The sequence below is a fragment of the Ursus arctos genome, unplaced genomic scaffold (genome assembly GCF_023065955.2).
Source record: "Ursus arctos isolate Adak ecotype North America unplaced genomic scaffold, UrsArc2.0 scaffold_6, whole genome shotgun sequence".
NCBI lineage: Eukaryota > Metazoa > Chordata > Mammalia > Carnivora > Ursidae > Ursus > Ursus arctos.
In genome coordinates this window covers 75,673,351-75,701,350 of record NW_026623078.1, presented here as the reverse complement: position 1 = coordinate 75,701,350, position 28,000 = coordinate 75,673,351, and the positions used below count along the sequence as shown (strand labels likewise).

General features: G+C 42.9%; 1 protein-coding gene and 1 pseudogene across 1 annotated transcript in view; one reads left to right on the top strand and one right to left on the bottom strand.

The window, feature by feature from the left end:
- The window catches only part of GSDMC (gasdermin C), a 32,568-nt gene extending 4,802 nt beyond the window's left edge, over nt 1–27,766 (bottom strand). Inside the window, exons 1-6 of the mRNA XM_057307801.1 lie at nt 27,621–27,766; nt 14,037–14,254; nt 12,780–12,963; nt 10,635–10,803; nt 1,513–1,624; nt 199–264 (exon numbers count right to left, since the gene is read on the bottom strand). Coding sequence (XP_057163784.1) covers nt 199–264; nt 1,513–1,624; nt 10,635–10,803; nt 12,780–12,963; nt 14,037–14,254; nt 27,621–27,754 — 883 coding nt within the window. The 5' untranslated portion in view covers nt 27,755–27,766. The remainder of the gene's footprint in view (nt 1–198; nt 265–1,512; nt 1,625–10,634; nt 10,804–12,779; nt 12,964–14,036; nt 14,255–27,620) is intronic.
- On the top strand, nt 25,802–27,568 carry LOC113252671 (40S ribosomal protein S20-like; annotated as a pseudogene).
- Nucleotides 27,767–28,000: the final 234 nt, after the last annotated feature.

Below are 28,000 nucleotides of genomic sequence, written 5' to 3'. Positions count from 1 at the left end.
GAGCTCACCTTTTGGAAAGGTTTTTTTTTTTGTTTGTTTGTTTTTTGTTGTTTTTTAAGATTTTATTTCTTTGAGAGAGCAAAAACGGGTGAGGGGCAGAGGGAGAAGGAGGAGGAGACTCCACTGAGCAGGGAGCCCGATGTGGGGCTGGATCCCAGGACCCCGAGATCATGACCCGAGCCAAAGGCAGACACTTACTTGGGCTATCCACCCAGGCATCTCTTGGAAAGGTTTTCTCCTTGTCATCATCTGTGATGAGAATATCTGGATGAGAAGAAGTCAGGCCAGGACAGCTGAGGTTACTCCTGCTGGACTCTATCATATCTCTGCACCTGCAGCCCCAGACTTCCTCCTCCAGGCCGGCTGTGGCAGCTCTTCTTAGTGTGTCCTGGGGACCCCTCCCATCATAGTCCCCCGAGATGCTGGCTAAAGCTCAGAACCCCTGACCTGACTCTGAAGAGGACCCTGGAGCCTGTCTTTTGCCCAAGCACCTTGGTGGTTCACTTTGCTCTCTGACATTGGGAGAACTGTCTCTGTAAGGTATAGAGACAGTTTGTCCCTCCTTCTTTGGGTAGGATTGTCTGTCTGGTGCCCTTTGTCTTACTCTCCTGAGGTGTCCTCCCTCACCTGTTTCTGCTCCCAGTCCTGCTCTCTTCCTGGGTGATTCCACACTTTATGTGGGAAATGTGCTGAAACAAGATGTTGCAGTGAGGATACTACAGAGAGCAGTGTGTGAGTGAGTGTGTGTGTGGGCATGTGTGAGTGCCTGAGAGAGAGAGAGAGTGAGTGTGTGTGTGTGTGTGTGTGTGTGTGTGTGGCGAGGGCATCCCTGATCCCGAGGGAGCTGGACCCCAGCTGTATCAGGCTCACCTCTAACTGGGACTTCAATTTGGGAAGGGACAGGCCAGGGACTCCGAGCTGGTTGTGCCCCAGCACTCACCATTCCACCCAGGGATGCAGCTCCTGCTTGCTGTACATGATTCCCTCCGGTGGAGTCAGAGCCCAGAGTGTAAGTGTGCTGGAGGCCCGAGGATAGTGAGGGAGGGAGAGGTGTAGATAAAACCCTGCGTTTTGCTCCTAGGGCATTATGTCTGCAGTTTTGTTTGGGATCATGCTGGTATCTCCTGGGCTTTGACTCCAGGTTATGGGTAACCTGGGGGAGCGCCCTGTGGCTCCCCCAAGTGAGCTGCTGAGAGTGGCTTGAGTGAGTCCTTGAATGAATAGAGATGGTGGGATTGGGGGCTGTACTTTGCCCAGTGCTAAGGAGACCTCTGCGCTGGGTCCCCCTTCGTCCCTCTCCACGTGGGAGACTGTCTCTGTATCTCCCCCTAGCAGGGTTTCAGGCCGTGGGTGGTGGGATATGTGTGCCCCCACAGCTGGGAATGTCCTCAGCCGTCTCCGTGAATGGGCAGAGCAGGGAGTGGGTGCGTGCTGATGCTCCTTCCCCTCTCATTTCTCTTCTCAGGAGAAGCAGTCCCCTCTCCCCATCTGCCTCTTTCAACCTCTGCTTACCCCAGCCATTCTCCTTAAAAACCAGCTGTTTCCTCTTGTAGGCCATCACCGTGCCCTGTGGCAGAGTCAACATCTTCTGTCTCACTCTGTGACCCTCTCCCTGGCCTTGACCCTGGGGAGAGAAAGCTGGCAATATGGTCCCATATGCATGTGATCTTAAAACTCAGATAGATCTAGGAAGCTCATGATCAAAGAACCCAGCAGCCCCCCCCTCGCACGCTCCCTTGATTCTGATTTTCAGGTACTGCTCATTTTTCCTTCTTGGTCCAGTATTTACCTTCATATTTCTTAGTTTCATGTTTATATTGCAGCTCTTTACTTTTTTTTTTTTTTCAGATTTAAGTATATCCAGTTATTTTCTCCTTTGGATGGTGAGGATTTCGTCTTCCTATTCTTCCACCTTCCCCACCCCTACCCCTCCTTCCCCCATCCTCCTAAAATGTTCACATCCCAATATTTAAGTTAATATTCATTGTTCACTGTTGGGGAGACTGCTTCTTCTCACTCTAGATCTTTCCTTAGCAGTTTATTACTGTGCTAGTCATGTGCTCTCTCTGCCTCTTACTCATCTTTCCAGGGAATTTGGGGATGCATTTTTTGAGATCATGCATATCGGAAGACTTCCTTCCTTTACTCTCACACTTGACTGTTATTTTGACTGGACATAGAATTCTAAGCTGTAATTCTTTGGAAAATGACGTTTGTTTTCCTTTTTTATTTTTATAATAATTTTTTATTATGTTATGTTAGTCACCATATAGTATATCCTTAGTTTTTGATGTAAAGTTCCATGATTCATTATTTGTGTATAACACCCAGTGCACCATGCAATACATGCCTTCCTTACTACCCATCACCGGCCTATCCCAATCCCCCAAACCCCCCCCCCCCGAACCCCTCAGTTTGTTTCCCACAGTCCACAATCTCTCATGGTTCATCCCCCCTTCTGTTTACTCCCGCCTTCATTCTTCCCTTCCTTCTCCTGCCGATCTTCCTATTTCTTATCTTCCATAAATGAGTGAAACCATATGATAATTGTCTTTCTCTGCTTGACTTATTTCGCTTAGCATTAACTCCTCCAGTGCTGTCCATGTTGTAGCAAATGTTGGGTAATCGTTCTTTCTGATGGCTGAGTAATATTCCATTGTATATATGGACCACATCTTCTTAATCCAGTCATCTGTTGAAGGGCATCTCGGCTCCTTCCACAATTTAGCTATTGTGGACAATGCTGCTATGAACATTGGGGTGCATATGGCCCTTCTCTTCACTACGTCTGTATCTTTGGGGTAAATACCCAGTAGTGCAATTGCTGGATCATAGGGTAGCTCAATTTTTAACTTTTTAAGGGACCTCCACACTGTTTTCCAAAGTGGCTGTTACCAACTTGCATTCCCACCAACAACGTAGGAGGGATCCCCTTTCTCCACATCCTCTCCAACAATTGTTGTTTCCTGCCTTGTCAATTTTTGCCATTCTAACTGGCATAAGGTGGTATCTCAATGTGGTTTTGATTTGAACTTCCCTGATGACTAATGATTTTGAACAGTTTTTCATGTATCTGTTAGCCCTTTGTATGTCTTCATTGGAAAAGTGTCTGTTCATATATTCTGCCCATTCTTTGATTTGATTATTTGATTCCCATGTATTGAGTTTGAGAAGTTCTTTGTAGATCTTGGATACTAATCTTTTATCTGTAGTGTCATTTGCAAATATCTTCTCCCATTCCGTGGGCTGCCTCTTAGTTTTTTTGACTGTTTCCTTGGCTGTGCAGAAGCTTTTTATCTTGATGAAGTCCCACAAGTTCATTTTTTCTTTTGTTTCTCTTGCCTTTGGAGATGTGTCATGAAAAAGGTTGCTTTGGCCGATGTCAGAGAGGTTGCTGCCTATGTTCTCCTCTAGGATTTTGATGGATTCCTGTCTCACATCGAGGTCTTTCATCCATTTGGAGTTTATTTTTGTGTATGGTGTGAGAGAGTGGTCAAGTTTCATTCTTTTGCATGTAGCTGTCCAATTTTCCCAGCACCATTTATTGAAGAGACTTGTCTTTTTTCCACTGAATGTTTTTTCCTGCTTTGTCAAAGATTAGTTGCCCAAAGTGCCGATGGTCCATTTCTGGGTTCTCTGTTCTGTTCCATTGGTCTATGTGTCTGTTTTTGTGCCAGTACCATGCTGTCTTTGTGATCACAGCTTTGTAGTATAGCTTGAAATCCGGCAACGTAATGCCCCCAGCTTTGTTTTTCCTTTTCAACAATTCCTTGGTGATTCGGGGCCTTTTCTGGTTCCACACAAATTTAAGGGCTGTTTGTTCCAGTTCTTTGAAAAATGTCATTGGTATTTTGATTGGGATAGCATTGACATTTTAATTGCTCTGGGTAGCATAGACATTTTAACTATGTTTATTCTTCCGATCCATGAGCATGGAATATTTTTCCATCTTTTTGTGTCTTCTTCAATGTCTTTCAAGAGTGATTTGTAGTTTCTAGAATATAGATCCTTTACGTCTCTGGTTAAGTTAATTCCGAGATAACGTATGATTTTTGGTGCTATTGTAAATGGAATAGATTCCCTAATTTCTCTTTCTTCAGTCTCATTGTTCGTGTATAGAAATGCAACTGATTTCTAGGCATTGATTTTGTATCCTGCCGCATTACTGAATTGCTCTATAAGTTCTAGTAGTTTGGGGGTGGAGTCTTTTGGGTTTTCCATATAGAGTATCACGTCATCTGCGAAGAGAGACAGTTTGACTTCTTCTTTGCCAATTTGGATACCTTTTATCCCTTTTTGTTGTCTGATTGCTGTTGCAAGGACTTCTAGTACTATGTTGAATAATAATGGCGAGAGTGGGCATTCTTGTCGTGTTCCTGATCTTAAGGGAAAGGCTTCCAGCTTTTCCCTGTTGAGAATGATATTCGTTGTAGGCTTTTCATAGATGGTTTTTATGAAATTGAGGAATGTGTCCTCTATCCCTATACTCTGAAGGGTTTTAATCAGGAAAGGATGCTGTATTTTGTCAAATGCTTTTTTCTGCATCAATTGAGAGGATTTTATGTTTCTTGACTCTTTTCTTGTTGATATGATCTATCACACTGATTGATTTACGAATGTTGAACCACCCTGCATCCCAGGGATGAATCCCACCTGGTCATGATGGATAATCCTTTTAATGTACTGTTGGATCCTATTAGCTAGGATCTTGTTGAGATTTTGACGTCCATATTCATCAGGGATATCGGTCTGTAATTCTCCTTTTTGACGGGGTCTTTGCCTGGTTTGGGGATCAAGGTAATACTGGCCTTATAGACTGAGTTTGGTAGTTTTCCTTCTATTTCTATTTTTTGAAACAGCTTCAGGAGAATAGGTATTATTTCTTCTTTGAATGTTTGGTAGAATTCCCTGGGGAATCCGTCAGGCCCCGGACTCTTGTTTTTGGGGACGTTTTTGATCACTGCTTCAATCTCTTCATAATTAATCGGTCTGTTTAAATAATCAGTTTCTTCCTGTTTCAGTCTTGGTAGTTTATAGGTTTCCAGGAAGGCATCCATTTCTTCCAGGTTGTTTAATTTATCGGCATAATGCTGTTGATAAAAGTTTCTAATGATCCTTCCTATTTCATTGGTGTTGGTTGTGATCCCTCCCCTTTCATTCATAATTTTATTAATTTGGGTCCTTTTCTGTTCTTTTGAATAAGTCTGGCGAGTGGCTTATTGATCTTATTTATTCTTTCAAAGAACCAGCTTATAGTTCTGTTGATCTGCTCTACTGTGCTCCTGGTTTCTAATTCATTGATCCCTGCTCTAATCTTGATCAACTGCCTTCTCATGCGTGGCTTAGGCCTGTTCTTCTGTTCCAGCTCCAGCTTCTTGAGGTGAGAATATAAAAACTGCATTTTAGATTTTTCTATTCTTTTAAGTGAGGCTTGGATGGCTATGTATTTTCCCCTTAGGACTGCCTTTTCAGTGTCCCATAGGTTTTGGACTGTTGTGTTTTCATTGTCTTTGGTCTCCATAAATTATTTAAATTGATTTTTAATTTCCTGGTTTACCCAAATGTTCTTGAGCAGCATGGTTCTTAGTTTCCAAGTGTTTGAGTTTCTTCCAAATTTTTCCTTGTGATTGAGTTCCAATTTCAAAGCATGTGGTCTGAGAATATGCAGGGAATAATCTCAGTCTTTTGGTATCAGTTGAGACCTGTTTTGTGACCCAGTATATGGTCTGTTCTGGAGAAAGTTCCATGTGCATTCGAAAAGAATGTGTATTCTGTTGTTCTGGGGTGTAGTGTTCTGTATATACCTATGAGGTCCATCTGGTCCAATATGTCATTCAAAGCTCTTGTTTCTTTGTTGATTTTCTGTGTAGGTGATCTGTCTATTGCTGATAGTGGAGTGTTGAGGTCCCCTACTATTAATGTATTATTATCTATATGTTTCTTTATTCTGGTTAAGAGTTGGCTTGTGTATCTAGCTGCTCGCTGTTGGGGGCATAGATATTTAAAATTGTCATATCCACTTGTTGGATACATCCTTTAAGAATAATATAGTGTCTTCTGTATCTCTAACTACAGTCTTTAGTTTAAAATCTAATCTGTCTGATATGAGAATTGTGACCCCAGCTTTCTTTTAAGGTCCATTGGCATGAAAAATGGTTTTCTGTCCCTTTACTTTCAGTCTGGATGTATCTTTAGGTTCAAGATGAGTCTCTTGTAGACAGCAAATGGATGGGTTATGTCTTTTTATTCAATCTGCCAACCCTGTGGCATTTATGGGAGCATTTAGGCCATTCACGTTGAGAGTGATTATTGAGAGATATGATTTTAATGATGTCATGTTGCCTGTGAAGTCTTTGTTTCTATAGATTGTAAATTTCTGTTTTGTATCACTCTTGGGGCCTTTTTACTTTTGTAGAACCCCCCTTAATATCTCCTGTAGGGCTGGTTTGGTGGTTACGAATTCGGTCAGTTTCTGCTGATCCTGAAAGGTCCTTATCTCTCCATCAATTCTGAATGACAGCCTTGCTGGATAAAGGATTCTTGGCTGCATGTTCTTCTCAGATAGAGCTTTGAAAATACTCTGCCAACCCTTCCTAGCCTGCCATGTCTCTGTAGACAGGTCTGACGTTATTCTGATATTTTTACCTCTGTACGTAAGGATTTTCTTCCCCCTGGCTGCTTTCAATACCGTATCCTTGTATCTAATATTTGCGAAATGCACTATGATGTGACGTGGTGTAGGTCTGTGGTCATTGACCTTGGGAGGGGTCCTCTCTGCCTCTTGGACACGAATGCTTGTTTCCTTTGTCAGATTAGGGAAGTTCTCAGCTACAGTTTGTTCAAATATCTCTTCTAGACCTCTCTCTTTCTCCACCCCCTCGGGGATGCTGATGATTCTGACATTGGAACGTTTCATTGAGTCAGTAATCTCCTGTAATCTACATTCTTGAGATTGGATTTTTTTGAGCAAGTTTCTGTTTTAATTTTCTCTTCTACCATCCCATCCTCCAATTCACTAATTCGATCTTCTGCCTCCTTTATCCTGGCCGTCAGAACGTCTAGTTTAGACTGCAATTGATTCATAGCATTTTTAATTTTGGTGAGATTCGCTCTTATTTCTGCCCTTAGAAATTCTATATTCCTGTTAATATTTTTTTCGAGCCTACATACACATCATCTTGACCATTGTTACTCTGAACTCCATTTCTGACAATTTGGTTATATCCATATCCATCATTTCTGTGGCAGAGGCCACAGTCTCTGTCTCCTTTCTTTGCTGGGGGGATTTCTCCTCCTCATCATTCTGATGAGGAGAGGTTGTGGGGTTGCCCGGAGCCCAAATTATTGACCAGGACCCAGGCAGTGTGCACTTGTTTTATAGGGACCTTAGGGATATGGGCTTCTTGATTTTTCAGCCTGTTTTCTGGGGGAGGGGCCTGCCGCGCCCATACTCAGGCAACCCTGTTTGGGTACAGTCTCCCTGTCCCCTGTGAGGGGGGATGGAGATGGGCACACTGTGAGCTGGTATTTCCGGGCTTTTGTTCTCTGGCGGCTTTCCCTGGTGGTTTTCTGTGGCTCTTCTGAGAGTCAGAGCAGCAGTGGCCGTAGCCTAGCCTCTGTCTCAGAACAGAGAGATCGCAGTCCGCTCTCCACTGAGCAATTCTTGGCCTCTTTAACTCTGTTTCTGTCAGTGCTGCTAAAACCCCTGCAGCATCCCGGGTTGTGCGCCCCACAGCCGCTCTCCCAGCCCTCACTTCCAGGGCCGGCCCGTCTCTGTCCTTTGTGCTCTAACATCGCCGCCCCCGGTTCCCGTGCACGCTCCTGAGCTCCCGGTTTTAGTCCGGTTCCAGTGAGCGCTCTGGAGCTCTGGTTTTCAGACCGGTCGTCGCGCGCGTTCCCTGGCTCACGGTCTCAGTCTGCTGTCTCTCGGGTGCCGCTCCTCAGTGCAGGTGGCTGCCGCTTCCTGGTTCCCGTTCGCGGCGGCTCCCTCCCCCTTCCGTTTATCTTCCTGATATCTGTGCACGGATTGACGGCTCCCCGCTTTGTACCTCAATACTCAGCGCTGGAGATGTTCGGTTGTAGAGATCCAGATGTATCTTCCTGCATCTCAGGCTGATTCCGTGGGTGTTCAGGATAGTCTGGTAGATATCCAGCTTGACTTGGGACCAGCTGAAAAAGGGGTCCCCTACTCCTCTGCCATTTTTTCCTCCTGAGTCAGCAGATTTTTAAAGCGCCAGGCTCCAAGTCCCAACTATTTTTACAAAGTCATGGATTTCAACCCCTTTGGTTTTTAAAGCCAAATGTTATAGGGTTTAGTATTACCCGTGTGAGCTTCCTGATGGGAAGGCCCATTTCTCTGCCCTCTCCACATGTGCCCTCCTGGGGGGAGTCTCCCTCCACCTTTCTGACCTTCCTAACCTACAAGATGCAGCTTCTTCTCTATATCTTGTTTTCCTTTTTAGAAATATTCATGATTTTTTTTTTTTTTGAGGCAAGTGTCCTGATAATTCACACTTAGGTTTTGTGGTGTATGTGGACCCATGAAACTGGTCTCCTGTTGGTCCTTTCATCTGGAAGCACATCCCCAGGTCTCACCTTTCTTGTATTATTTCCTGGATGATTTCGCCTGTCTTATTGTATCTCTGTTCTCTCTTTCTGGACCTCCTGTTATTCAGTTGTTGGATCTCCTGGACTAATCCTCTAAATTTTAAAATTAATATTTTCCTGTCTTTTTGCTTACTTTTTTGGGGGGGAAATTTCTTTGATTTTATTTTTTGGCTTTTCTTTTTAAAAAAATTTTCTTTAGACTTCCGATTTCTGGTCTGGCTTGTAAAGAGCTTAGAAATTGTCACTCTGTCCTCAAATCAAGTGAAAAGCTGAACAAACTTTACTGAGATATCAGTCTGGGTTTTCCAGAAAACAGCACCAATAGGCTGTCTGTCTGCCTATGTATTTATCTGTCTAAAGGGCTTTATTGTAAGGGATCTGCTCATGCAGTTATAAAGGTTGAAAAGTCCCAAGATGTGCAGGCCCAAGAGAACTAATGGTATGGTTCTAACCCGAATCTAAAGGCCTCAGAACCAGGAGAGCCAGTGGTATAGCTCACAGTGCAAATCTGAGTCTGATGGCAGAAGAACAGTGTCCCAGCTGAAAGATTCTCAGGCAGAGAGTAAACTCAGTCTTTCTCCACCATTTGTTTTATTTACACCTTCAGTGGATTGGATGCGGCCCACTTACACTGGGGAAAATAATCTGCTTTACCAGTCTACCCCCTCAAATCTCATCCAGAAACCCCTTCACAGACACACCTGGAGTAACGTTGAACCAAATATCTGGGCACCTCATGGACTAGTCACATTCGCAACATGAAATTAACCATCACGTTGAGTAGTAATTAGTAATTACTATATTCTAGAGACCTGACTGACTGTTAATACGTATTCTAGTAGACTTTTACGTAGGTGTTATATCTTAATTTTATGAATGAGGGAGCCCTATCTCAGAAACAAGAATACTGTCCTCAGGCAGCCTAGTGAGTAAATGGCTTCTCCAGAATTCAGCCCTACTCTTTGAATGTCCTAGTGAATAAAATATTACCTGAGAGTCAAGTGCAAATCAACAGCATGGAAACTCTGAGGCAGCCACGAACCAGGCGTGATATACAAACTGTTTAACCACATCATAGCCCCAGAGCCCAGACGGCACCAGCTGCAAACAGCTGGGATGGCGGCCGGACACAGGGCTGAGCAGTCACCCTCTGCAAAATGCCACAGGGTGTTCTGTCCTCACAAAACCCAGTCCACCCATGTGAACAGGTGGGAAAACAGCTGAACGTGGAAATATCCTCCCAACTGGAGTGAGTTTTGCTTCAAACTTCTTTGTCCATTGGGTGGCACCTTGCCCTCTGAGTTCATTCACAGATCTTGAGAAAGTTAGCCCACATCTCAGTTTTTGTTTTGTTTTTTTAGTTCCTACATCTCTTAAATGAGGACCAATTACATATAAAATATATTATGTGTAAATGTCCATTGTAACACACACACACACACACACACACACACACACACACACACTGTATATGTCCCTGAGTCACGGTTCATGCTGACTTAATATTTGGTAAATTGAGGTGCTTAAACCATTTTTAAAATTGTAGTTATTGTAAGTTATGTATATCACATGTGCTTGGAGATATTTAATCTCAATCCAGAGTACTTTCTACTCAGGGTATCCCAGTACTTAGGATATTTTAAACTGCTGAGGTTTTGTGCTGTGGTCCCTTGTTTCTTCCAGCCATAGAGCCTCACATACACGTGGTAGAGCAGCCATACTTTTAGAGGATCCAGAATCCATCATTTACCCAAACAAAATATAATGGCCAATAATTAAGTCTATTTTCTATTTTATCAATGTTGAATAATGTCATATATTAAAATATTAAAATGAGCATGTTACAATATACTCTCAGTTCAGGAGTCAGGATTCCGTGGCACATGAGAAGTGGGAAATAATGACCCCATTCATTCCACCCCCAAAGACAGGTCCTAATAGGATGCAGAGCCCCTGGGAAGTGAGGCTGGGCTGGTTGTGCTCTTGGTGTCCCTAACCCACAACCCACAACACGGACAACCGTGTACCTTGACCAGAGGAGTCCAAGGGATTAAGCAGTTTCCCCTAGCAGTCACACTTCCGATGTCATGCAGCACAGTACTGTGGGTCAGCTCCACGGTCTCTGTCACCACATAGAGATTGTGCCCTCTGTCCCGGCACTTCACCAGAAATAACAGCTCTGGATCCAACACTTTCCTGGGGTAGGTGGGAAGAGAAAGGTCACAGTGGGAAAGGGATGCCTTCTTGCGTTATTCTAGTGGGTTACTCTTCTAAGAATCTCGATGGACTACAGAGTGTTTGGAACGTGACAGGTGAGCTCTCAATAGGCAGGAAGATACTGGCCTATTGGTTGGGTGCCTTAGGGCAACAGAACATCTTCTCTGCTATGCACGGTGGAGGGGCCCCCATTCTCTGACCGGGATATGGGTGTGACAGTATGCACACCATATGATGAGAGGCATCTGCATTTTCCAAAATTATTTTGGTCCTGTTGGGGTAGTTTGTTGATTTCCAGTACTAGGGCCTCTCAGCAGAAGGAGTCTGGACATAGACGAGTTCAGGTGTTTGAGAACAGTGCAGAGGAAGCCCTGTAGTCAAAGGCATTTACACACACCACATGTGCCCATGTGGTGCAGGTGGATAAAGCTGATGAAGCAGGCAGATGCTGGGTGATTTTTCATGACTACCACAGGTGGGCTTTTATGGGCTGACTATCCCTAGGAGGTGGGTTGGTAGAGCTTGACTTGAAGATCTAGGCTGGGGGAGATGGGGAAGGTCTGCAGTGCTGAAGACAAAGTCCATCCCCTTTTAGTTCTGAGACTCAACTCTGGTTCTACTCCAGGCCCCACTGTGCTTGGCGCCCTGGTATTCCGTGGGGAATACTGTGAGATCCTTAAATTCACCTTTCAGTGCAGGCGGTCACTGAGCATCCAGTGTGGGCTTTCCCATTGCCCTTGGAGATAAAGGCCAGCTTCTTACCATGTGTCCAAGGGGTGTGTCATCTGACCTCCTAAGCTTCATTTTCTATCACTTTTATCCCTGTTGACTAAGCTTTGGCCTCCCCGGCCTCCCCCAGTCCTGGAAACACCCAGCTTTGCCATGCCCCAGGACCTCTAAACCCTAATTTGAACCCCTTTCCTCCTGCTCTTGCTTGCTTCTGTCATTCTTTAAGTCTGAGCTCAACTGTTAGCACCCAGAGAAACCTATGCCAGCCACCTGCAGTGTTTCTTTTCCCTTGTCCTATTTCTTATCTCTGGAGCTCACATCATGATCTGCAAGTGCCTTTGCAGCTGAATACATGACACGCCCACATCCCATTTATTAGAAATAGCCAACTGCCCCCCGCCCCCCCCCCCCCCGGACTCATATTAAAGGTTTGACTTCAGGCTTATTTCACTTGGAGCTAGCTAATTAAAATGTACCCTAGAAATTGCCTCTTTTACTACTGAAATACTGAGAATTATTTTGTTTCTTTCTGAGCAGCTAAAGAATCTGAGATACTCTTTTGCACCATAAATAGTCTTTGCAAATGTTATTTTTAATAAGGGCCTTGTAAGAACCCAGGAATACAGAAGTTGCCCAAAGCCCATGAAAGTAACTTTCAGTCTCTAAAAGGTCTGTGATTTTTAACTCGTTTACCTAACAACTCGTTGCCTTTGTAAAGATACTATTTAAGTTGACTTAGGAAGTGCTCCATTGAGCTCTTAGAGGAACATTTGATACCTGCCTTTGCCCGAATACATGGAGGTGAATGGAATCCCAGGACAGTGCTGTATACTTTATTTATTAAGAAGAGTCTCAGATTCTTCATCTCACCTAAATTAATACTTTTTTTATTGCCTGCTTTCTCACTCCCTGCCCTTTGGCTGTCCACACTGAATGTAAGTGGCTGTAGGGTAGAGATTTCTATTAGTCTTATCATTTTTCTATTCCCAGCACATGCCAGCACAGTAATGGGTAATTACTGTTTTAATAAATATATATTAGATAACTAATAACTGTTTGTTGAATGAATAGAATGAATGAATGAATAAATACCCAAGAAGAACAGCATGGTCTGGGATGTCATGTTCTGCACTGACCTAGCAGCAAAGCCTGCTAGTGGCCTCTTTGCGCACAAGGAGGGCCCTAGTGGCCCTGTTGACCACTTCCTTCCTCTCCCATGGCCTCACCTCTTTTGAAGGTCTTTCCAGTTATGGGGCAGGATAGTAACAACCTGAAAGTGGAGAGAGGATCCATGGCACTCAGTAGCTTCCCCTGACACATTCATTTCTAGCCCAGCGGTCAAGTCGGCAGAAGCCTTTTGCTGCTGGACCACAGCGTTACTGAAGTGAAATGGTCCTGTGATAGCAGTTTCTGGGGACAGAAAAGGCAGCTTTAGGTTTAACTAAGAATTGACTCTGGAATGGTTGGGAGATCGAATTGGCTGAGTCCAGTGTTGCCCCAATCTCCTATTCATTTACATCTCTCAGTTGAGAAGCTAACACATCAATGGTTAATTTTTTTTTTTTTTTTAAGATTTATTTAGGGGCACGTAGGTGGCTCAGTCATTAAGCACCTGCCTTCAGCTCAGGTCATGATCCTAGTGTCCTGGGATGGAGCCCTGCGTCAGGATCCCCGCTCAGTGGGGAGCCTGCTTCTCCCTCTCCAGCTCCCCCCTGCTTGTGTTCCCTCTCTTACTGTCTCTCTCTGTCCAATAAATAAATAAAATCTTAAAAAGAAAAAGATTTATTTATTAGAGAGAGTGAGGGAGAGGCAGAGGGAGAGAATCCTCAAGCAGACTCCTTGCTGCATGTGGAGCCTGATGTGGGGGTTTGATCTCATGACCCTGAGATTATGACCTGAGCCAAAATCAAGACCCGGACACTCAACAAACTGAGCCATCCAGGTGCCCCTCAATTAATGTTTCAAGTGTAAATTACTGCTGAGGACAAATGTCTGAATCAGCCCAGGGGTTGGATAACAGGCATAGCACCCCACACCCTAAGATGTGGTGACATCCTGTGTGCACCGGTAGAGGGGACCCACGACATCACCTTTCTTCTGCAGGAGGCGCAGCATCCAGCCCCAGGAGGCAGCACCCTGGCGGCAGAAAACATTAAGCATATGGAGCCAGGTGGATCTGAGTCTGGATTCTAGTTTTACTCGTTCCCAGGTACGTAACCTGGAACAGATTATTTTATAAGTTTCAATTCACTCTTCTGTAAGGGAGGATGATGTCCCTGACTTCAGAGGCTGCTATAAGAATTAGATGAACTAATAAATGCCTGTGTCCAGATTCTCCAGTAACCATAGCTTTGCCCAGTGCCTTGTGGCAAAACCAACCCTAACACTGACCTATGTGGGTGCCTCAGGGATCCCTGCATGCCGCACTGCCTATGAGCACCTGTGGCCTCCACTCCGTGCCCCCTTGCCCTTGTTGACAGTACCTGGGACTGAAGCACCTGGCTCCAGGAGGTCCATGAGGGTGTATTCAGCTGGAACGTCGGGTGATTCCCAGAACCGTGAGCAGCTCTTCCTCTTCTGTAATACTGACAGCAGACGGAATTTGTTGGTGCTCAGCAGGTATCTCACAGGCCTCAGGTCTTTGTCTCCAAGCTCTCTGACCAAGCTCTCGGTAATACACTCAAACAGGGAGGACATGTTGCTGGGAACAGATAGAAGAAGGGCAGTCCAAAATTCAGTTGAGAGGGGGAAGCTGTCACAGAGCTTGCTATTTTTCCTAAAGGAAGGAAAAATACATGAGACTAACTTAGGTCTTAACTTAGAATAGTGACAAGGTCATAACTTCCTCAACTTGGGTATTCTAGACACAGCCTGGGCTTTGGAGGGAAGCACTACTGTGAAATTCACTGCTCTCTATGGCTAGAATAGAAAAGCCTGTGTGTCTCCCCAGCCCCAACCCAAGGGCACTCTAAAGGCCCACAGAGTGCTCTATACCATCAGCGACAGAAGGGCCTGAAAGAAAGTTCGGTACATGTGAAAAATTCATGTGGTGGGAGAAGTGGTGGCAGCGTTTGCAATTAGCAAGTGAAGGCCTCACTGAGACGTGACATTTGAACAAAGGCTGGAACTGGAACAGGGTGGGGAGCAGTGAACTATGTGGCTCTCTGGGGAAAGGATTACAGGCAGAGGAATGAGGAAGCACAGAGATCCTACAGGAAGAAATACCTGGCATGAGCCCAGGTACAGGGCCTGAGAGAATTCATCAGAAAGGGGGGCAGGTGGGGGCGGGCCCTTGCTGGTCATTGCGAGGACTTGGTTTTTACTCGAAGGGGGACTGGCAGCTGTTGGAGGGGGCTGAGCTCAAGAGTGATGGATGGGATGCATCTTTTGAAAAGATGCCTGTGTTTGCTGTGTTGACCACAGACACAGTTGGGCAGGAAGAGCAGAAGTAGGGAATCTAGTTAGGAGGGACTGCAGTGACCCAAGTAAGAGCTGATGGGGGATGGGGCCAGGGTGCTGGCACAGGAAGCCATGAGAAGTGATTGGGTCCTGGTCTGTGTGGAAGGTAGAGCCAACAGCTACAAAAAGAGTGGGGTGGCGAGGTGGCCCCCAGGGCTACTCAGAGCTCTGACACTCAGAGTGAGTCAGGAAAGCGCCATTGTACATCAGCAGAATCATTCTGAATGGGTTGTGTGTGAGAGAGGGAGATGAACAAGGGAGCAAGGCAAGATGGAGGAAACGGGAGTCCTGGCAAATGAAGGGGAGCCGGCTTGGGGATCTAGAGAATCGATTCTGTCTACATGTGTCACTCATCATGATCTCAGAGAACTTGTAAGGACAAACTGGATGCTTTTTATGGGCTTCTTCTGCTTATTTATTTATTCAAAGATTTCATTTATTTGAGAGAGAGTAAGAGATCATGAGCGGGGAGGGGTAGAGGGAGAAGCAGATTCCCCTCTGAGCAGGGAGCCTGACCCGGGGCTTGATCCCAGGACCCTGGGATCATAACCTGAGCTGAAGGCAGATGCTTCACCAACTGAGCCACCCAGGAGCCCTGGGATCCTTCCGCTCTTACAGAAGAGATTCGGTGGGTCTTAATAGTCATTCAGAGACAGTTGACCATGATTTGAATACTTCACAGAGAATCAGGCCTTTGTCTCTATGCACAGTGAGGTAGTAGACATACACAAAGGGGCCCTTACTTGTAGCTGGAATGGGCCTTAACGCTAACTTAGGTAGGTATATAGCCGGTGATCATTATTTTATTTTTTATTTATTTTTTTTTATTTTTTTAAGATTTTATTTATTTATTTGACAGATAGAGACAGCCAGCGAGAGAGGGAACACAAGCAGGGGGAGTGGGAGAGGAAGAAGCAGGCTCATAGTGGAGGAGCCTGATGTGGGGCTCGATCCCATAACGCCGGGATCACGCCCTGAGCCAAAGGCAGACGCTTAACTGCTGTGCCACCCAGGCGCCCCTCATTATTTTATTTTTTAAAAGATTTTATTGATTTATTTGAGAGAGAGAGAATGGGAGAGAGAGAGAGAGAGCATGAGAGGGGGAAGGGTCAGAGGGGAAAGTAGACTCCCTGATGAGCAGGGAGCCCAATGCAGGAGTTGATGCTGGGACTCCAGAATCATGACCTGAGCTGAAGGCAGTTGCTTAACCAACTGAACCACCCAGGCACCCAGGCAGGTGATCTTTAGACGACAGAGATAAGATCTAGGCCATGCAACCTTGACAGAATCAGGAGGATCAATGAGCACCTGGTTCAGGTGTTAGAAGTGGCAAAGAGAAGAATTTCCCCTCCAAAGGACAAACTTATGGATGTTCTTATGCCTCTGTAGATGAGATGAAGCCAGCTAAGTTGTACAATTTGTGTATACTAGCTAGGGAAGTGCTTTATATATGTTTGTGAATGGCCTAAGCTTAGGGCTGCAAAACTCACGCCTTTGAAGATTTTGTACAATCTGGCTGTGACTGAAATAGGACAAGAGAATCACTTGCATGAAGATGGGCTGAAATGGTAAAATAATAAACCCAGAAGCCTGAATTGTGCTGGGCGGGCCATGAATCATTAGAAACATAATAAAGGCAATCCGTCTGCTAGGTGTCAGGAGCTTGAATAGGTAGTCATCATCCTGGATGGTGCTGTCATGCTTCCTAAATGTTTTCAGTGTCAGCAACTCAGGATTCCCACCAGTCATAGTATAAGAAACAAAGGCCAGTGCTTAAGAGGAGAGAGATGATTCCTAGGGCAATTGATTCTCTGTAAATTGACTTGTTCATTAATTTATTTACTCATTCACTCAGCAAATTTTTAATGAGTACCTATTATATGCAAGGCCCTGTCCTGGGAATTGGCAATACCGTGGTAAACAAAAAATAGGAATGGTCTGTGGTCCACTGAGATTTGCAGCCTAATAAGAAAGGTATTTACCAAATGATTTCACTAATAAATACATGCACATGTATAAATCATGATTAGTCCCATAAAGGAGAGGCATCTGATGCCCCCAGAACTATGATACATTTTTTTGCTCTTTGTTCAGGGCAGTTGGGACGTCAGGGAAGTCTTTCTTAAGGGAGTGATTATTTAAGATACTAGATGAGTAGAAGTTAGCTAAAATAAGAGGGGGAGAAAAGAGGACCCTCAGTAGAATAAACACCATGTATAGAGGCTTTGTGTTGGGAGACAGTTTGGTCCATTCCAGAAATGGACAGAGGCTGGTATGTCTGGAGTGGGATGAGTGGTGGAAAGGGTGGGAGAGGAGGCTCAGGAAGTAGGTGGCAGCCAGTCTGTGCTGTTCTTTGGAGGTTATTTTGGTATTTGATCATTTTTCTAAGAGAAAAACAAAATTCAACAAATACAGAATTGTAAGCAGAGGAGTGATTAATGTAAAAATGGGCCTCTGGTTGGATGTAACTCTGGCAGATCAATAGTAAAGTCTCTTTGGAGTGAAACAGACTCAACACAGCCCCACAGAAGACATAGATAAGTGTGTAAGATCATCTCACAGTCCAAAAATAGAAAACACATGTGGAAGCAAATCACCCATATTGGAGCTCATCAGACACAATGTACATCAGGATTAGACCTACAGAATGGCATAAAATTGAATAATCTGGTAGAGACTATAAGGAGAAGTATATATAGAATATTAAAAGGATAAATAAAGAAACAAAACATGAGAAAAGAACAAGGTAACATAAAAAAGTGACCAGGCAGGGGTGCCTGGGGTGGGTCAGTCGGTTAAGCCTCTGACTCTTGATTTGGGCTCAGGTCATGATCTCAGGATCTTGAGGTTGGGCGCCATACTCAACAGAGTCTGCTTCTCTCCTTCTCCCTCTCCCTCAGCCCCTCCCCCCACTCACTCTCTCTCTCTCTCTCAAATAAATAAATAAATAAATAAACAAATCTTTTAAAAAAAAGTGACCAGGCAAATTGGAAAAAAGATTCAAAAGGAACTTTTTTTAAAAAAGATTTTATTTATTTGAGGGAGGGAGAGAGAGCGAGAGCAAGAGAGATCACAGAGGGAGATGGAGAGGGAGAAGCAGATTCGCCCCTGAGTGGACAGCCTGATGTGGGGTTAGATCCCACGACCCTGAGATCATGCCCTGAGCCAAAGGCAGACACTTAACCAACTGAGCCACCTTGGCGCCCCTCAAAAGAAACTTTTATGATGAAAAGTAGTCGTAGATACTAGCTCAGTGAATTAGACAAGCAGCTGACTAGACCTAGCTTAAGTGAGAATTAGTTAAGTTAAAGGTAGATTTTAGGAACTTAACCATAATCCAGCATAGAACTATAAAGAGATAGAAAATAGTACAGAGATAGTAAGATACATGGAGGACATAATGATAAAGTAAAACACACATGTATGTGTATATACATGTATGTGTATATATGCATGTATACACATACACAGAAGATGTGCATATATATGAGAGAATAGAAAGAATGGGAGTAAGGCAATAGTCCAGATACAATAGGCAAGACTTGTCAAACCCACAGCTAATCATTACTGTGAAATAGTAAAGACAAGAAGATCTTAAAAATCTCTGCAAATAATAGGTGAATCATCTATGAAGGAATGCCTATTATATAGAGAAGAGAATTTTCAATTGCAACAATAGATGCTAAAAGAAAATAGAATAATATTTTAAAAGTGCTAAGAGAAAATAACTCTCCACCAAAAATTGTTAGTTCAGCTAAACTACTGGGCCAAAATTAATGCAAAATAAATACATTTTTCAGACAAAAAAAGTGAAAGGAGCTATCAATAATTGACTCTCTCTGACAACAGTGATGTTGTTAAGGTGGAATGACATTGAAATTATAAAACGGAGTGAAATCCAAGAAGGCAGTGTGAGCAAGCAATTGGTAAACACATCCATAAATCTAAACAAGTATCGCAGCAAGTATTACGTTAGAATTATGTTTATACTAACTTGGCGGCAGCAGCAAACAAGGTGAAACGAAAATTCTAGATTATGATAACACAGAAGTCATGGGAAAGGAAGTCAGAATTAAAATATTAAATATCTTTTTGTATTTTTTGACAAGGAAGTCGGTTTTACATTTTGTTAAATCCAGTCAGTATGCATTTCAAAATTTAAGGAAAATCAGTAAATAAGTAAAAATTGAATATTTAACTTCTAGACCGGGGGGCGGGGGGAAGAGAGTAAAGAAAACGTAACTAATCCAATAAAAGAAAAAGAAGAGGAAGTAAAGGCAGAGAAAACAGGAAAAGGGGTGCCTGAGTGGCTCAGTTGGTTAAGCGTCCAACTCTTGGTTTTTGCTCAAGTCATGATGTCATGGTTGTGGGATTGAGCCCCTCCTTGGGCTGTGCTCAGTGTGGAGTCTGCTTCAGATTCTCTTTCCCTCTCCTTCTCATTCATTCTCTCTCTCTCAAATAAAATCTTAAAAAAAAAGTTCAAATAAAATGATACAAATAAATCAAAATGGGGCCCCCTGGGTGGCTCAGTTGGTTGGGCGACTGCCTTCGGCTCTGGTCATGATCCCAGGGTCCTGGGATTGAGTCCTGCATTGGGCTCCCTGCTCCGCGGGGAGCCTGCTTCTCCCTCTCCCTCTACCTGCTGCTGCCCCTGCTTGTGCTCTCTCTCTCTGTCAAGTAGTTAAGTAAAATCTTAAAAAAAATAAAAATATACAATAAATGGATTAAATATAAATGTATTAACTCTAACTCACTTAAGAATCAGAGGTTGCTGGATTAGATTAAAAAAACCCAAAATGTTAGAAGTACACTCTTTATACAAAAGACACATTTAGAACAGTATTAGTAAATGAAAACTAAAAGAATGGAAGAATACAAATCAGGTAAGTACCAAAATAAAACCTGTATGTACATGTTCATTTTAGACAAAATAGATTCAATTTAATAAACATTATTGGGGTAGAACAGGATCATTTTATAATAACAAGAACATGTAGGGGACCCCTGGGTGGCTTAGTCGGTTAACCATCTGCCTTTGTCTCAGGTCATGATCCTAGGGTCCTGGGATCAAGCCCTGCATCTGGTTCGCTGCTCAGCAGGGGGCCTGCTTCTCCCCCTGCCTGCCACTCCCCTTGCTTGTGCTTGCTCACAGGCTCTCTCTGTCTCTCTGACAAATAAATAAATAAAATCTTAAAAAAAAAACATGTAGTAACTCAAAACATGAGTGAACATCATAAAGTGTGAAAACATATAAACAAATATTGTTAGACAAAGAGGTCAGTAATTGGTAGATCAGGTATAAAAATATCATAGGAGGGGCGCCTGGGTGGCTCAGTCGTTAAGCGTCTGCCTTCGGCTCAGGGCGTGATCCCGGTGTTCTGGGATCGAGCCCCACATCAGGCTTCTCCGCTAGGAGCCTGCTTCTTCCTCTCCCACTCCCCCTGCTTGTGTTCCCTCTCTCGCTGGATGTCTCTCTCTGTCAAATAAATAAATAAAATCTTAAAAAAATATATCATAGGAGATATTCATAGAAGATATGAACAGTGCAGTTATCAAACTTGATTGAATGGGTATATATAAAACTCTGTATACTCCTTACAAAGAGACTACTTATTCTTTTCACACATACGTCATTAAGCAAGTCTCCACCAAATGTGAAGAATCAAGATTATTCATATTACATTTTTATCCCAATGCCATTAAATTTATTTATTTATTTTTCCACTTAATACAAATTTATTGGGAATTCCTGGGAGGTGGTTATTGCCTCCCATCCTGGAGGGAAGAACCAACACTGTAGGAAATCAATCACTCAGAAATCACACTGTCCCAACATCTCTGGCCAAGACAGGGAGGAGTAAAATCATTCCCCTGAAAGTTGGTCAGGTTTTGTTCATCCAAGAAGGGTTGGGAGGACAGATACAGAAGAGACCATCACATGATATTGTGGGTGGGATGGTGGTGTGCTGGACCCCACGCTGGCTCCTCAAAAACCAGAGGAGAAACAGATCCAATTCTCTGGGGGTGGAGTTCCTGTGCACCAGGCTCATTTCTTCCCCGCGATAAGGCTGTCACTGTCCAGGGCAAAACTTTAATCCTGTAGGTTCAGGACAAGGTTGTCAGCAGTAAGATAGATATGGTTCTGTGATGTACAATGCCATTAAATTTAAATAAATAATAAAAATATAATTAACCCCGAATTTATTGGAACTAAAGAATAACTAACAGGTAAAAGAATAAATTATATAGGAATGTTATAAATAAAAATTTGTGGATAGGCCTATAGCTAGTATGAAGATTGAAATAGTAATCAAAACCTTCCCAACAAAGAAAGTCCCAGCCTTCACTGGTAAAGTCTACCACACATTTAAAGAAGAATTAAAGACAGCATGGTACTGGCACAAAAACAGACTCATAGACCAATGGAACAAAATAGAAAACCCAGAAATGGACCCTCAGCTCCTTGGGCAACTAATCTTTGACAAAGCAGGAAAAAAATCCAGTGGAAAAAAGACAGTCTCTTCAATAAATGGTGCTGGGAAAATTGGACAGCTACATGCAAAAGAATGAAACTTGACCACTCTCTCACACCATACACAAAGATAAACTCCAAATGGATGAAAGACCTCGATGTGAGACAGGAATCCATCAAAATCCTAGAGGAGAACATAGGCAGCAACCTCTTTGACATCGACCACAGCAACTTTTTTCATGATAGATCTCCAAAGGCAAGAGAAACAAAAGAAAAAATGAACTTGTGGGACTTCATCAAGATAAAAAGCTTCTGCACAGCCAAGGAAACAGTAAAAAAAAACTAACAGTCAAAAAAAAACCGTCCATCCCCATGGAATGGGAGAATATATTTGCAAATGACACTACAGATAAAAGACTGGTATCCAAGATCTACAAAGAACTTCTCAAACTCAATACACAAGAAACAAATAAACAAATCAAAAAATGGGCAGAAGATATAACAGACACTTTTCCATGAAGACATACAAAGGGCTAACAGACACATGAAAAAATGTTCAAAATCATTAGTCATCAGGGAAATTCAAATCAAAACCACATTGAGATACCACCTTATGCCAGTTAGAATGGCAAAAATTGACAAGGCAAGAAACAACAAATGTTGGAGAGGGTGTGGAGAAAGGGGATCCCTCCTACGTTGTTGGTGGGAATGCAAGTTGGTACAGCCACTCTGGAAAACAGTGTGGAGGTCCCTTAAAAAGTTAAAAATTGAGCTACCTTGTGATCCAGCAATTGCACTACTGGGTATTTACCCCAAAGATACAGATGTAGTGAAGAGAAGGGCCACATGCACCCCAGTGTTCATAGCAGCATTGTCCACAATAGCTAAATCGTGGAAGGAGCCGAGATGCCTTTCAACAGGTGACTGGATTAAGAAGATGTGGTTCATATATACAATGGAATATTACTCAGCCATCAAAAATAACTATTTCTCAACATTTGCAGCAACATGGACGGGACTGGAGGAGATTATGCTAAGCGAAATAAGTCAAGCAGAGAAAGACAATTATCATATGGTTTCACTCATTTATGGAACATAAGAAGTAGGTAGATTGGTAGGAGAAGGAAGGGAAGAAGGAAGGGGGGGTAAACAGAAGGGGGAGTGAATCATGAGAGACTGTGGAATCTGGGAAACAAACTGAAGGCTTCAGAGGGGAGGGGGGTGGGGGAATGGGATAGGCTGGTGATGGGTATTAAGGAGGGCACGTATTGCATGGTGCACTGGGTGTTATACACAAGTAATGAATCATGGAACTTTATATAAAAAACTAGGGATGTACTGTATGGTGACTAACATAATAAAAATATTATTATTAAAAAAATAAAGAAGAATTAATGCCAGTCCTTCTCAAACTTTTCTAAAAACTTGAAGAGGAGGGAACACTGGCAGACTAATTTTATAAGGCCTGCATTATCCTGATACCAAAGCCAGAAAAAGAAACTACAAGAAAAGCAAAGAACAGGTCAGTATCCCTGATGAGTATAGATTTTAAAGTCCTCAACAAAATACTAGCTAACTGAATAAAGCAGCATATTAAAAGGATCAAACATCATGACCAAGCAGGATTTATCTCTGGGGTGCAAGGATGATTCAACAAAATTTGACAAAATAATACAAAAACCAATTAATGTGAAACACCATATTAACAATAAAGAATGAAAATCACACAGTCATCTCAGTAGATGCAGAAGTATTTGACAAAATGCAATACCTGTTCATGATAAAAACTTTCAACAAACTGTAAAGGAAATGTACCTCAATATAATAAAGGTAATATTTGACAAGTCCACACCTAACATCATATTCAGTGGTAAAAAAATTGAAAGCTATTCTTCTAAGATCAGGAATGAGACAAGAGTGTCTGCTTTATTCATCATAGTCCTGGAAGTCCTAGCCAGAACAATTAGGCAAGAAAAAAATGAATAGTACCCAAATCAGAAATGAGAAAATTGTCCCTGTTTGTAGACAGTATGATTTTATAAACAGAAAACTCTAAAGACCCCATAAAAAAATCTGTTAGAACTAATAATCAAATCCAGTAAAGTTGCAGGATACAAAATCAACATACAGATATTAGTTGCATATCTATACACCAACAACAAACTATCTAAAATGGAAAGTCAGAAAATGATCCCCTTTACAATTGCACCAGAAAGAATAAGATACTTGGGAATAAACTTAACTAAGGGGTAAAAGACTTATGTACTGAAAACTACAGAATACCGATTAAAGAAATTAAATAGGAGAAACGAATGGAAAGACATCCATGTTCATGGATCAGAAGACTTAATATTGTTAAAATGTCTATACAACCCAAAGTGACCTACAGATTCAGTGTAAACCCTATCAAAATCCCAATGATAGTCTTTACATAATTTTAAAAAAATTTATAAAATTTGTATGGAACCACCGCCCCCCCACCAATTGCCAAAGCAATTTCGAGAGAGAACAAAGCTGGAGGTATCACACTTCTGATTTCAAATATATTACAAAGTTGCAGTAACCAAGACAGTATGGTTGTGGAATAAAAACAGGCATATAGACAAAAGGAACAGAATAGATCCACACTTTATAATAAATTTATGGTCAACTGATTGTCAACAGAGTGCCAAGAATACCCAATGGGGAAGGGATAATCTCTTCATCACTGGTCTGTTCAACAAATGGTGCTAGGAAGACTAGATTTGTCTATGCAAGAGAATGAAATTGGACCCTTATCTTACACTATTCACAAAAGTCAACTCAAACTGGATTAAAGACTTAAACATAAGATCTGTAACTCCAAAGTTACTAGAAGAAAAGCTAGGGGGAAAGCTTCAGGACATTGGCCTTGGCATTAGTTTCACAGATATGACACCAAAAGCAAAACAGAGAAGTGGGATTGCACTGAACTATAAAAAGCTTTTGCCTAGCACAGGAAACAAATCAACAGAGTGAAAAGGAAACCTATGGAGTATGAGAAAATATTTGCAAATCACCTATCTGATAAAGGGTCAATATCCAAAATATATAAGGAATTCACACAACTCTGAATAGCAAAAACCAAATAAGTCCATTAAAAAATGGGCAAAGGATGTGAATAGACATTTCTTCAAGGAAGACATACAGATGTCCAACAAGTATATGAAAAAGTGCTCAACATCACTAATCAGCAGGAATATACAAATCAAAATCACAATGAGATGCCACCTCACATCTGGTTGAACAGCTATTATCAAAAAAACAAGGGGTGCATGGGTGGCCCTATCAGTTGAGTGTCTGCCTTTGGCCTCAGTTCACGATCCCAGGGTCTGGAATCAAACCCCACATTGGGGTGTCTCTGCTCAGCGGGGAGCCTGCTTCTCCCTCTACCTCTGCCTGCTGTTCCCCCTGTTTGTGCTCTTTCTCTCTCTGTCAAATAAATAAATAAAATCTTTTAAAAGAAGACAAAAATTAAGGGGCGCCTGGGTGGCTCAGTCAGTTGAGCGTCTGACTCTTGATTTCAGCTCAGGTCATGATCTCAGGGTTGTGAGATCAAGCCCCCGCTTTTGGCTCCTCTCTGTGCAGGGAGACTTCTTGGGATTTTCTCTCTCCCTCTTCCTCTGTCTCCCCCCCCCCACCCTTGCTTGAGTGCTCTCTCTTGCTCTCTAAAAAAAAAGAAAGACAAAAAATTAACAAGTGTTGGTGAGGATATGGAGAACTTGGAATTCTTGCGTACTGTTGGTGGAATGTAAACTAGTATAGCCATTATGGAGGACAGTATAGAAGTTCTTCAAAAAATTAAAAATAGAACTACCTTAAAACCCAGCATTCCCACTTTTGGGCATATATTCAAAGGAAACGAAACAGTATCTCAAAGAGCTATCTGCATTCCCAAGTTCATTGCGGCATTATTCACAATAGCCAAGATAAGGAAATGACCTAAATGTCCATTGACGGTTGAATGAATGAAGAAGATGTAGAATTTACACACACACACACACACACACACACACACACACACACACACACACACAAACTGAAGTATTTTTTAAGCCTTAAAAAAATGAAATTCTGTTATTTGCAACAACATGGATGATCTGGAGGACATTATGTTAAGTAAAAAACCAGACCCAGAAAGACAAATACTGCAAGATCTCACTCATATGTGAAATCTAAAACAGCCACACTGCTCTTTGAGGAAGACGCAGTCTCAGCTACCATGGAGCCTCCTGCCCCTGACTCAGCATTGTTGGCTGTCTCTGAGGAACAAGTTGGTCAGGAAGCCTCCCTGCAGCCATGGCTTTTAAAGACACAGGGAAAACACCTATGGAACCAGATGTGGAGATTCACCGAATTAGAATTACTCTCACCAGCCACAACGTAAAATCTTTGGAAAAGGTATGTACTGACTTGATCAGAGGGGCGCAAAGGACGAGAATCTCAGAGTGAAAGGACCAGTTCAGATGCTTACCAAGACTCAGAATGAATACAAGAAAAACCCCTTGTGGTGAAAGTTCTAAGACTTGGGATCCTTATCAGATGAGGCTCCACGAGAGACTCATTGATTTGCACAGTCCGTCCGAGATCATTAAGCAGATGATTTCCATCAGTATTGAGCCAGGAGTTGAGGTTGAAGTCACCACTGCAGATGCTTCAATCATCTTTTTAATAAAGGGATTATCAGTTGTTAATAAAATAGCCACATTTATAGAAGCAGAGAGGAGGATAGTGGTGGCCAGGGGCTAGAGGAAAGAGAAAATGGGGTAATGTCGGTCTAAGTTTTGGTTATACAAGATGAAAAAATCCTGGCGATCTAATGTACAGCATGGTGACTATAGTTAACAATATTATATACTTGACATTTACTAAGGGGATAGATCTTAAGTGTTCTCACCACACACACACAAAGGTAATTATGTGACGTGATGGATATGCTTATTAGCTTGGTTGTGGCCATCATTTCACAACGTATATCAAGATATCAGGTTGTGCGCCTTAAACATATACAGTTATTTGTCAGTTACACCTCAGTAAAGCCGGAAAAAGGGATAAAAGAGACTCATAAAAAAAACCCCACAGAATCCTCCACCCCCCAAACAGTTACATAGATTGGAGCTTGGAGCTGAGACCTGCCCTGGAGATGTAATGTGTTACGTGTGTTGAGGTGGAAATTGAAACCAGTGTACTGGAGATGAAGACATGAATGAATATTTAATAGCTGGATAGGAGAAAATGCTCAGTGCATTTTGCAGACCACAGATAGGAAATAGGAGTAGGCTTTCCCCGCTATATAGAATTCAGCTTTTGAGTATTTATTGCATATCTATTAAATATGTATTGGTTGAATAGAAACAGAATTTTCAACAGTTCCTATAAAATGCTTGATAGGGCTTTCATTTCCATTTGGTGTGGGTCATGGAAGAGATCAGTGGATGACAGAAAGTAATGGGAACAAAAGAAGATTTTCTGAGAATGGACCTGGATAAATGTGTATCAAAGATAGATCCCTTAGCCCTGCACACTGGCATATTGTTATCAGGAATTCGCCTTTTTAAGGGGACTTTAGGAAGAAGTGCTACTGATGAGGGAGCAGAAGGCTGGCTGAGGACAAAGCCCAAGCTGACACCCTGCAAACCGTCCCCCCCCCCCCCTCCTGGGTGGGATCTGTATGACATTCATCCTGGAAGCTCCCAACTCTCTTAATGTTAATGCCTTATTAGAGGGAAAAACAACCTTAACTTGACAGTGGCGAGGCCTCCGGTATCTTGTAGGTCCTCTTCAGCATAGGAAAAGTCTTTTGAAAACCTTCGTTTTTCCTTACCTCCCTCAACCCCATAGTATATGATCAGTCGCGCCTCACAACCCCAGGGCAGCTCTTTCTGCCCGTGGGTCCTTTTCCCGTGCTTTAATAAAACCACCTTTCTGCACCAAAGACTTCTCAAGAATTCTTCTTGGTCCTCAGCTCCGGACCTCACCCTACCACACCTCACCTACATTCCAAAACCACATCACAGTGAACCCTGAGTTTTTCTGTTTCTGTTTTTTGATTAGGCTGCGAACTGACGTGATCTAGAACCAAGATCATTGTGGTTAAGTGACTGATAGCTTTACTCACCGGCCTCCCTGTTCTCTCTCCCAGAGCAGCCTACGGCACTCTCCAGGCAGGGCAGAAAGGGAAAGTTGAGCAGCTAGCAGCAGGTAAGGCTCCTGGATCCACGGGGCTGGGGAGACAGCAGTCTGGAAAAGCATGAGAAAAAGCTTGAGAAAAAGCTCCAAATTCCTTCTTAAAGGAATCCTAAGTGTGTAGATAGCGCTCCCTTGTTTTCTCCCCTTTAGCGGCTGCGCTTTACTCCTGCCACACCTCAGAACAGCATTCTTGGATTTTTGCCCGTTATCATCAGGAAGCTTTTATCCCAGGCATTAGTGGCCAAGAGTAGTGATGCCGATCTACTTAAGATGACACATGGAGACTGAGGTGGTGGCCCCTGCACAGCA